Source organism: Psammomys obesus, unplaced genomic scaffold (genome assembly GCF_907164565.1).
Source record: "Psammomys obesus unplaced genomic scaffold, mPsaObe1.curated_primary_1811, whole genome shotgun sequence".
NCBI classification, from domain to species: domain Eukaryota; kingdom Metazoa; phylum Chordata; class Mammalia; order Rodentia; family Muridae; genus Psammomys; species Psammomys obesus.
In genome coordinates, this window is record NW_026590571.1 from 19304 (window position 1) to 31194 (window position 11891).

Here is an 11891-nt window from a genome sequence, read left to right on the forward strand (position 1 = left end):
ACAAAATGTGACTATTATCAGTGAAACCACTTTTATTTTTATTTTTTTCCACATAGATAACTTCAGGTCAACTACAAAAATCATGAAATGAAGAACTGATCATGGGTTCCACACTGAAGAATCACTAGAGTGAAAATCAGGTTTTCCCATATGACTACTAAGAAAAAAAAAAGAAAAAGAAAAAGAAACCAGGATACCTTAAACTCATATTTAAGTAGTAAAGATGTCAGATATTTAAAAAATAATAAATACAGAAAAGCAGGAGAGAAACTAATAGCACAAAACAGCACTGAATATATTTTATTTTCTTTAAGAAAGATGAAATTTCTAGGCACAGTTTTAGGCATTAAGGAGGACACAGAGGCATAGGTTAGTGTGCGCTGCTCTATACAAAAATACAGTCTGAATAAATTACATTGCTAGCCATACAATTAGACAATCACTTATGAGGTTCACCGCATGTTTAATAATATACAGGTACATGCTAATCGATATATATCATTTATATTTCAAACACTTAAGTCTCTCTATATTTGTCTTCAAAATTTACATGTTGACCTTACAAAAAGCTAAATACTTGTGCAAGAAATCAGAATAGCTAGCCCTGCTGAGTACTGTTATGATCTCTGTGTGTGTGACTATTATCTCTTTAAGATAAACCATGGGTTCATGATTAACAACTCTGCTTAGAGAACATCAAACAAACCTAAGCTATTAAGACATGATGCTATTGTAGCTGTATTTGTCACTTGTGTTTATTTTGATAGACATAATACTACTTTAGACGAGAAATAACAATTTTCCTGCTGTACTAAACTTGGTTAGTAAAGAAAAAGTTCCTAATATTAGTGATAGTAAAAATATAAGGTAGGGCTCCTTAACTAGGAAGGGAGAAAAATCACAGAAGCAATCTACATTTTAGTAGACGACAAATAAGTGTGCTTCAACCTGTATCATAGTCTATCACTTTTTGGCTTGTCAAGTGGACAGAGAATGAAATTTCCATAATTCTCTTGATATATTTGTCTAATTGCACAGTGTATCTTCCAGCAAACCTCACTGATGCCAGCACCACAGTACTGATCTTCCATTATTCAAGAATAAAGAGATAATCTCAGAACAGGCCATGGTCAGTAGCTGAAACCCCTATCTAAATATCACATTCCTTACACTGTTCTGACAATATGCAATGAACTTTATAAGAGAGTCTGCCCCGGATTTTATGATTTTAAGAAATCTGCTTCAAAATATTCTATAATACTAATACCCTTCTGGAAATCCTCCATTTAATTCCTTGTGATTCTTCATAGAATCACATATTTTTATAAAGCTTGATAGCTAAAATGCATGTAATAATTTTTTATCACTACTAAAATAAAAATGACTAAGGTATTCATATTTACTTTGATTCCATAGAAAACTCACAATTGTTTTTGGCATTTGAATATAATACTTTAGGGGTAGGGAAAGGCAGTTTTTCTTGGCAAAGAGTTTTAAGATAAGCTGAAGGCAGAAGTCTGCTTTGGAAGGTAAAGTATTAAATATTATTTGACACAGTCCAGATTCTAATGGATTGTATAATATTTTAGCAAATAGATGCATTTTAAAGTTTTTATTTTTTTTACCCAATTTTTCTATTTTCATGAGGGTCAAATGAGAACAATCTTATTTTAGTGTCTTTGTTAACAAAAATAATCATTTTTAACTTTCATATTAGAATTGTATATTTTATATAAAAATAGGATTATACATAAACTATCAAGATTTTTATAATAAACAGAATTAACACAAGTTTGCACTAGGATATTCATTGCACACTTATTCCTTATTGTTGATTTTTTTCTTTCTCTTGGAACAGTCAGTGAATGATTTCCCTAACATAAATTTATTATACCTGTGTGCACAAATCAGCCCATCAGTTAACTTCAGAGGACCAGATGACAACTGAATAAGTTCTACTCATCTACTGAGACATTTAGACATTTATAAAAATCTATCACAATTCCTTTTACAATGAAGACATTTAAAATACTTGCAAAAATAGCAGCATTGTATTTTAATGGATTTTACACAAAGTGATCATCCTAATTCCTACTCTCTTTTGAACTATGATGCTTATAAAAGAGTCACTAAATTTCAGATCAACAGCATTTCAATTATTCTTCTTAGGCAATTCTATTAACACTTTCAGTGATCTAGTAGAGAAGAAAGAACAAAAGCTTTAAGGTATATGAAATTTTGTATGGTAACTAACTGTGAATAACAATCTAAGTCTCCTAATGCATACAAGGTTAGTACTCAAATTCCTTCACTACAGCAAGTATTGATTATATGCATGATAAGTACATGTATGTGGAGGATTAATGAACAACTTATTACCAGTTATACTAATGGCCCATGATCTATAAAAATAAGCTTGTAACATATGCACAATTGTTTTCTGCAAAATTTGGTAAAGGATTTAAACAGGTACAAAAGCAATTCATGCACATTTCTTTCTGATTGCCCCAGGAGAAAGCAGACAGCCTCAATTTGTCCCCATTCCACAGGAGACTGTCGCATACTAGTCTAACTGCATAATAGAAAACACATCTCCAAACCTGAACTTCCTTCTTAGGAGATATTAGCAAACTATGACTTTCTATTAAAAGAATATTCTTAAGGGTAGAATTAATCAGTTATATCTATGATTCTCATTAGATGTCTAAAGAGCTGTTTTGCTTTTCAAAAGCTCACTTAAGCAAGTAACAAATAACAAATGTAGTCACTGTATGACATAAACAAGTGATAAGAGCTCCAACAGTAGAATTTTTGTCAGAGCAAAGGAACTTTTAAGTGTTGTTTATGGCAGCTGCTCTCCTGCAGGCAATAAAAGACTATGGTAATTCTCATTCCAAAAGGCTTCTCAAAATGGTTGCTGTCATACAGACCATTCACTTGTCAAGAAAAATAGCATGAGTATATTGAAGTTTGCAGTGTGTGCCTACATCTAATCAGCACTCTTAGCGTGTACAGGTCCCTAAAAGAGATATAAAAGCTGATTATGGTGTTGACAGCCCAAAGGTGAAGGATATAAAATCAACTGAGCAAACTGTTTGATGTGCCACAAGTGTTTTAGAAAATAGTATTTGAAAAGATGCCAACATAAAACTTTTCTTGATGGTTGATTTCCCCTGTATGTGTGTGTTTTCACACTTTGTTTTAGTAGTAGTCTTCATAGTTCTTAGGATTCAGGCAATAAAGAATGGCACCCCCAAATGAAAATATAGTTGCACCCCAGGCCAGGCCATAACCCCAATTGAACTCGTGGTAAATTTTCAAGCTCACTGTTTCAATAAACTTGATTGGGTAAAGCACCAGGCTGCAGACCTGCAAAACAACTGAAAAAAAAAAGCAAACAAAATTATGATGTTATTTACAGCAAATAAAACAGCATAAGTATTTGAAAATAAAATTTTTGAGTGAATTTTTTAATAAAATAAGATAAAAGTAAAAAACTAAAAGCATTGCTAATTCTAAATAATACTCTTTAAAATATTACCAGCTTTTCTTTACTTAGGTACTCTCACAATACTGTAATCTTTGCCCTATTGATAACTCATGAGTTGCTATTAGCAATTATTGAAATTAGTAAAACACAGTAATTCATGAATATACATAGTAGTGATTCTTGCTTTGCAAACACATGTACAACTATCACGAATGACAGGTAGCAGCTATTTACTCTAAACTGTTTTATACAAAGTCTATAAAGAGCTAAAATTGTGGCCTCAATGAAGAATTAAACCCTCGTTTTTTATTCCTATATATAAGGAACTGAAGAATTCGCCATTTTTAGTGCTAAATCTGGGCAACCTACAATTTACAATGTACCTTTGTTCACAACCATCAGACCAATCCCACTGTTCTATAAAGACTTGTATTTTTAATTTTTTCATAATTTATTCATTATATGTCCTGACTGAAGTCCCCACTCTCAACTGTGCCTATTCCCACTTTTCTTCCCTCTTCCCCATCTCCTTCTCCTAGTGCACTGAAAGGGGGAGTTCCCAACATTGCTGTATGCCCTTAGCTTGTTAATTCTCATCAGGACTGCCTGGATCCTCTTCCTCCATCGCCTGGGAGTGATCAAATAGCAGGCAACTGAGTTCATAATAGAGGCAGCCCCTGCTCCCCTCACTCAGAGATCCACATGGAGACTGAGCTGCCTATCAGCCACATCTGAACAGGGGATCTAGGTCCTTTCCATACATGGTATTAGGTTGGTGCATCAGTTTCTGTAGGACCTCTGAGCTCAGATACTTTACAGAGCTAAGCAGATAATTCTCAACAGGGTGATATCAAATGACAGAAAAACACTTAAAGAAATGCTCAGCATTGTTAGTCTCATGAAATTGCAAATTAAAACAAATCTGAGATCCCATATTATACTCATCAGAATGCCTAAGTTCAAAAACTCAAGTGACAACACATCCTTTAGAGGATGTGGAGAAAGAGGAAACCTCTTCCATTGTGGTGGGAGTGGAAACTTGTACAAAGTTTTGGAAATCAATTTGGTGCTTTCTCAGAAAATTGGGAATAGCACTACCTCAAGATCCAGCTATACCACTCTTGGGCTTATACCCAAAAGATGCTCCACCATTCAATAAGGACATTTGCTCAACTATGTTCATAACACCTTTCTTTGTAATAGCCAGAATCTGGAAACAACCTAGATTTCTCACAGTGGAGGAAATGGATACAGAAATTGTGATACATCTACACAATATTATTAAACACAAAGATCATAAAATTTTCAGGTAAATGAATAGATCATCTTGAGTGAGGTAACCTAGAAACTGAAAGACACACATTATATACACTCACTTACAAGTGGTTGTATAATATAGGATAGCCATCTACAGACCTAAAGAAGCTAAACCCTAAGGAGGACCCTAGAAAGGATGCATAAATCTCATTCAGAATGGCAAAAAGGATAGACACCAGAAGTGGCAGAAGAGAGAAAACAGGACCCTAAAGAGATCAAAGCAGATGCTGAGACTCAAGGCCAAACTTTGGGCAGAGAGTAGGGAGCCTTATGGAAGAAGAGGGGGTAGGGATATAGGGACATTGAGGGTACAGGAGTCTTAAAAGGAGACTAACAAATAACTAACAAATACTTATCTTGATGTCTTTGTTTCTATTTTTCTAATTAGAAACTACTTTCACTTTTTTCCCTCTCACACAGTCCAAACCTCTCATCTTTAAAAGAGATTCAAATGTCTTTCTGTCAAGAAGCCACAACTAATTTTACCCTTTCTATTATATCTTACATATATTTCCATATATTTCCCACCAGCTTTAAAAAAAATTAAGTCAATGAAGGAATGAGGAATAATGATCCAAAAAAAAAAAAAAAAAAAAAAGCTAGGCCAAGATACTATAGCAGGAACAAAATTTAGATCTTAGTTTCTAGTTGGCTCTTAGTTCTAAATCAGGAGTAAAGAGGAAACGTGATGAGTCATATTTAATAAAACAAACCAAGTAATCAGAAAGGGAAGGAAGGGGAAGGCTTGTTTTAACTATTTAAAATTAAAGTGACATATATTCTGTGGGTATTATTATATGAGAGTCACTACACTGAATTACACAGGAGATGAAGTCACCCATTTAAAACTCATAACTTATTATTGGATCAACTAATATATATAATTTCTATTTTATTTAAATTATTTTAATTAGAATGTATAAATTAATTTAATTAGAATGCTATATTTGCCTACTATGGTAGCTTTAACACTCAAGAAATGTGATTTTTCCATTTAAATTCTAGGTTGAGACAAACATAAAAGGACCAAAAAATTTCAGACATACTCATTCAGTTATACACTGTCCACATTACAATGGTAGAGCCAAGTTAAAAGAAACTCAATATTTCTCTTTCCCAAAGTATTTTATTTTCTCAACCTTTGAAAAATAAATTAAAGATAACCCTGACATAAGAAACAAAATTTTTGTTAACATGAATATTGTCAAGTTCTTATTAAAATATTACAATATCTAGTACTTCAAGAACAATAAATATATACAATTAAATACAACAAACCTTGGTGCAGTATGTATAGGCACACAAGCTTATAGTTTTGATACTTTATTAAACTTAAAAAGATCACATTGCCAATGCAATTAATTATCCTAGCAAGTCTACATTGCACTCATCTCCTTTGGCATAAAACTGATGGAAGTAGGGCATGATTTCTCAAAATCATGCTCTCCATGAGAATAACCAGAGAGCAAGTACCCTATCTGGATCCAGATAGAATTTCCAATGTGGTTGCTTGTTAGCTCAATACCACCCTGCGCTTGAATCTGCCTGCCATTCTTCTACATAACTACTGAGAGTAGATAAACAGGAAAAAGGAGAATATCTTGACACAAAAAATAGAAACCACACTTTCTTTTTGGTTTAAACTTTTAGATAACAGTCAAGCCTCTGCCAACAGTAGAAGTAACCTCACTTCATCTATTTCTAAACATTAAGTGGTGCAATGTAAAATTTTGGTTGGCTCTCTGCCTTGGTAAGGAAAGGGAACTCTCCCATTATAAATGTCCTAAAACTAATGAATCAATTATAACCATTCAATGTACAAAAACAAACATTAGTTACTGAGCAAAGTTTTCTCTGCCTTTTAAAGGCTTGTCTTATATTTTTATACTCTCATCACTAAATATTAGCTAGAGTACCCAGGATATGAATAAAATAGGAATGTGAGTGACATTTTTTTTTAAAAAAATTAAAATTTATCAGACATTTTTAAAAAAATGTCTGATAAATTCATCTATTCAACAAATCTGCATGTTTCTAAGCTATATGGTTTAAGGAATTATTGATAACAAGGAAAACAAAGTGTCTACTCTCATGCATAGGCACTCCATCAGTAAATGTACACCAATTAGAAAGCAGGCCACAATAGTGCATGCCTATGATAGCAGCCAGCACTGGTAAGGCCGAAGCAGGAGAATCATGTACTGGAGGGCCACTGCATCAATCAATCAATACATACATACATACCAAGTCATCAATCATTCCACTAAGCAATATACTCTGAATATAACATCAAGTACTACTAAAATCCAAAAAGGACCAGAAAAAGAGGTAAGAGCTGCTTTTTAGATTCACAATTGAATAAAAATTTTCTGGGAAGGTTATACAAGCACAGATATGAATGCTGAATGGTGATGCAGGTCAACACAGCAAGAATGTTCAGGGAACAGACAGTGTATAATTTCTGTGCCTCTTGAATAAAGATGCCAATGCTGTGGCCAATAAAGAAGATGGTAGAATGGGTAAAAACCAAACAAAATAAAACAAACAAAACCCCAAACAAAATCATCAAGCATCAGTTCCTGGTTAGGTCTCAACCTGAAAACCAAAGTTAGTGTTAAAGGCTACGGAAATTTGAGCAGGGAAATAATAACCAACATGAATTTATTAAAAAAGCAACCAGCCAGGCCCTAGGGTAAGGTGCTCACTGAGGCTGCTTTAAAGGTTCATTTCAATATGTTTCATTTAGAAAAATATGAGTAGCCATGGAAATGTAGGGAAATAATTTTCTGGTAGAAGTCATGTGGAAATAGAATCCCATTAAGGTTCCAGTGGCAAACTCTCTTGAAGAGCTTGCTTAGACCTTTCTTGTATTGCAACAAAATAAAAAATAAAAAAAAATTACCCCAAAATGATTTATCCTTCTGAACTGTGTTAATTTTTCTGGACCAACAGAGAAAAATACATGCAATAGAAAAATATAAACATACAATGACAAACACAAATTTCTTCATTTAATAGAACATATACTAAAAAGGAAAGGCCTCCTTGATTTTTAGAAATTTCTGCAAGAGGGAGAGTGAACCAACATTTGCAGCATAAGAAATGACATCATTCTATATTTCTATCTTACCACCAGTCAGTGAAATGTCTTATAAATATAATGGGCATTGTATGGGGTATTCTGTGTCCTTCATCAGATACAGTACTGGGAAATTTACAGAACATTTCAGAATTTAAAGCAATCTGGAATTTACTTCCTTTTTAAAAGGTGTCATGAAAATTATGAATATGAAATTGTGTGGTTAGAAATATGAGAAACTTTAAGCTAATAATTTCTATGTGCATTTTAATTTTGTTTTATTGGCTTGAAAGGGGAACTTGATATGTACGCTAAATTGGTCTTGAGCGTGTGTCAATTCTCCTGACTCAGCACAGGATGATCTTGAACTTCTGATCATCATACCTCTGCCTCCCAAGTGCGGGGATTACAGACATAAAACCCATTATCTGGATTCTAGTTTTAAATAGGTGTTTGTCAGTGAAAGCATTCAAAATCCTCAACATTTCTTCGAGGAAATGTTTTAACATTTCAATAAACATTTACTGAGTACTTCTTATGGTCTGGATGATGTTTTTGTTGCAATTACAGAAGCTGCTAATGTCATCCTTGCCACTCTGTCACACATCAAACTGACTTCCACTTACATTTCTTTGCCTCTAGTAACTCAAATTAATTTTTGATTGCCTACACGCCAATAGGAAGTTCCGGAGAATTAATGCTAAAGTCCATTACTCATAATCAAGAGCATCTACCAGTTACTCATAAAAACTGATGTTTAAATACCCTAAATGCCCTCTTCTTCCAATGAGAGAACTCTTGAATTATGTGTTTTGTATCAGTTTCTAAACCTGTCTTAGTAAGGACTAAAATCCAACTGCGTCTGCTTCAAAAACAATGGGTTTGAAAATGTTTCCTCTTCTGACTGTCCTCCAGAAGACTTTTTCACTTTCTTGCTTCCTTACTGTAGTCATTCTTTTAACTCTCCAATAGAGTTGGTTGGCCTTGATTCCACTGTCTTGGGGACTGCTTTTGTGGGAAGCATGTTGGCAAGAAATAAAGACTAGATTCATACTTCAGAAGTGGAACTATTATGGTTGTATGCAAAAAAAATTAAATAGACAAAATGACAGAGCCCAAGGAGTCAGTAGGTGTCCATGTATCATCATCTACACTGGGGACTAAGGTGGGCTAGTGACCATATCCCCATTACCTGACTGTTCTTCCCATGACACTGGATTTTCATCTTATTTATGTCTCGATGAACTAGAGCCAATGACCTCAAAGGTCCATTCAGGTCCACTCCAGTCCCACACAATGATGTTATAATAACCTAGAGGGTCTCCATTGTCATCAAATGCCACAATATCCTCGTGGAGAAGAAAATTTACTTTGTAGATCTGCTGAAGAAGCTGGGAGAGACAGGAAACTACCACAGACTACACAGACTCAGGCAGCCCAGGGAGCCAGCAGGGCTCACTTAGGCTTGTGTCTTGTGGGGATCCAGCCTATCCTTAAGACCTGGTTCCTTCCTCAGCAGTCTGTCTGTTATTACCCCTTGTCAGAATTCTCTTGAGCCCTAACAGTTGTCCTGAGAGGAGTCCTCTAATAAAGGACTGTTTTGTAAACATTTTGAGCTTTTGATCCTAGGGGGATGGGGGTGGGAGAAGACAAGAAAGGTCAGAGAAGAGAAAGTTGCATATAAGAGAAGAGCAGATAGTGTACCCCCACTGCTGGGATTGGGTATTCTGGAAAAGAAAGGTTGAAATTATAATAAAATGTCTAAGAAAGAATGACATCTCAATTCTAGAAGTGAAAGGAAAGAATCACAGCTACATTTTTTTTTTTTTTTTTTTTTTTTTTGAAAAAATAATAATTATTTTTTTTTTTTTTTTTTTTTTTTTGTGGAACTAGAAAGTATCATTCTTTTTTTTTTTTCTTTTTAGTTACATTTTGTTAACTCTGTGTCCCAGCTGTGTCCCGCTCCCTCATTCCCTCCCCAACCCCACACTCCCTCCCTGGTCTCCTCCCTGCCCCTTTCCAAGTCCACTGATAGGGGAGGACCTCCTCCCCTTTCATCTGACCCTGTTTTCTCAGGCACAGGGTCTTTTCTGAGACTGACACTCAACCAAGGACCATTTATGGATATAACCTAGAACTTCTGCTGGGATGTGGCCCGTGGTAGCTCAGTAACCAAGTAGTTTTCCAAAGTAAGGGGAACACGGACTATTTCTAACAGGATCTCAAGGGCAGGCTGTTTGACCCCCCCCCCAGGGGAGGAGCAGTCTGTTAGGCCACAGAGGAGGACTTTGCACACAGCTACATTTTTAAGTTAGATATTACTAGTGAGAAATAAAACAAAACACAAAATTTAAGGACTGAGTTATGACATTTGAGAAACAACTGTGGCCTTAACATGACTAAGAGAATAATCATGTTGCAGATAAACAAGAAGTAGACTCTGGAGATAACTTAAAGGTAATAGACCTTCCAGCTGAGTTCCTAAATATAGACTATAAAAAAATTGAAACTTGAAGAACAAAGATACTTTTTTTTTCCTACAAATGGAATATTAGGCTATCAATTAATTAAATTTGTAACTCTGAAAGTAGTAATTGTTTGAAATTAGTGTAAAATGCAATAAACAAAGTGGAGTAGGACATTGATACATGGGAAGTAACAGTGTCTAAGGACCTGTGTGTAGCACATCTGTGTAGTTTGGAATCTAAGCTAGAATCATTTTTAAGCAAAAACAAAACAAACAAAAAAACGCTGCCAATACCTCTAAGTAACTTTTGAAATGATGACAAGAGGTAGAAAATACAAGCTTTTAATCAGAGAACAGGGGAAACTCATAAATAAAATTTAATTGCAATATCGTGGGAGAAAAAGTCATCATTCCATATAATCACTTACAGGAGGCTTCTTGCAGACATGACAAAAAGGGAGTATCTTTATTAACATAATGAATTATTGAAATGTTATCTAAACTCTGAATTATAGTAGACTGACTGTTTTTTTGTAATTTAAACTCAAAATCCATGAGGGACAAAAGAAAACACTCATTTTAAGTATCAGTGGTGTACAAAAGCAGACAATGGAGAACTAAGAATGAAATAATCCTTTTGATTTCACTAAGTCATTACTAGGGAAAATTGAATCTCAGGTATCAGAATCTCAACAAATCTATCACTGTCAGCTATACAAAATGAAACTGAAGTAGTCAACCACAACAAAGACAGGAAGCTTCCATTATGGGCTATGCTTCAGTCACATGAGTCACTTAGTATGTCAGTTTGTAGTCTTTATGACATTTAAAGCTTCTGACTTCCTAAAAGAGTATTGTTCCTGTGAGACAGAACAACTGCTTTTACAGGATAGACTCAAATGGAGAAGTAAAGACAACATACATAAGGAATCTGGAAAGTGGAAGACAGCCAGAGGAGGAAACATTTTAGTTGAAAACTGAACTCAAGGCTGATTGTGGTCTGTTTTTTGTTTGTTTGTTTGTTTTTTGGATGACAGTACTCTGTAAGATGATTCAGGAATTTTAGTCTTTTATGTCAGATAAATGCCCTAAATGCAAACCCTGGCTCTCCAAGATAGTGGTTGGATAATTGTGTGTATGTGGGGGATCTTAATTAATCTTTCTGAACCTATCTCTTCTTTGATAATACAGTTGTTGTATCAGAACTAGAATATGCTTAAGTGTCTCACATTGTGGCATATGGTAGGTGTTCAGTTAGTCATTATTATCAACAGTATTGTTACGTAATACTTGGATCTAAATGTAGACTTCTAAGACTGGTAAGAGAGTTGTGGAAAATGGAGCAATGATTTAAGTGGACTGTGATGATGACTAACCTTTAGCTTTGCTAGCAACTGCTCAAATCAATTACAAGCCTACCATGAAGAAAAAACTTGTAGGAAGAAAGAAAATAAAAGTCTTAAAAAATATGTTTGCTGTTTTTAGAACAGAAAAAAAAAAAAACAGCAACAAAACAACAACTCTTTTGGGGTCATGCG

General features: G+C 34.5%; 1 protein-coding gene across 1 annotated transcript in view; it reads right to left on the minus strand.

The window, feature by feature from the left end:
- Positions 1-274: 274 nt before the first annotated feature.
- Positions 275-11891, minus strand: part of Tmem47 (transmembrane protein 47) — a 320951-nt gene continuing 309334 nt past the window's right edge. Inside the window, exon 3 of the mRNA XM_055607937.1 lies at positions 275-3380. Within this exon, the coding sequence (XP_055463912.1) occupies positions 3202-3380 (179 nt within the window). The 3' untranslated portion in view covers positions 275-3201. The remainder of the gene's footprint in view (positions 3381-11891) is intronic.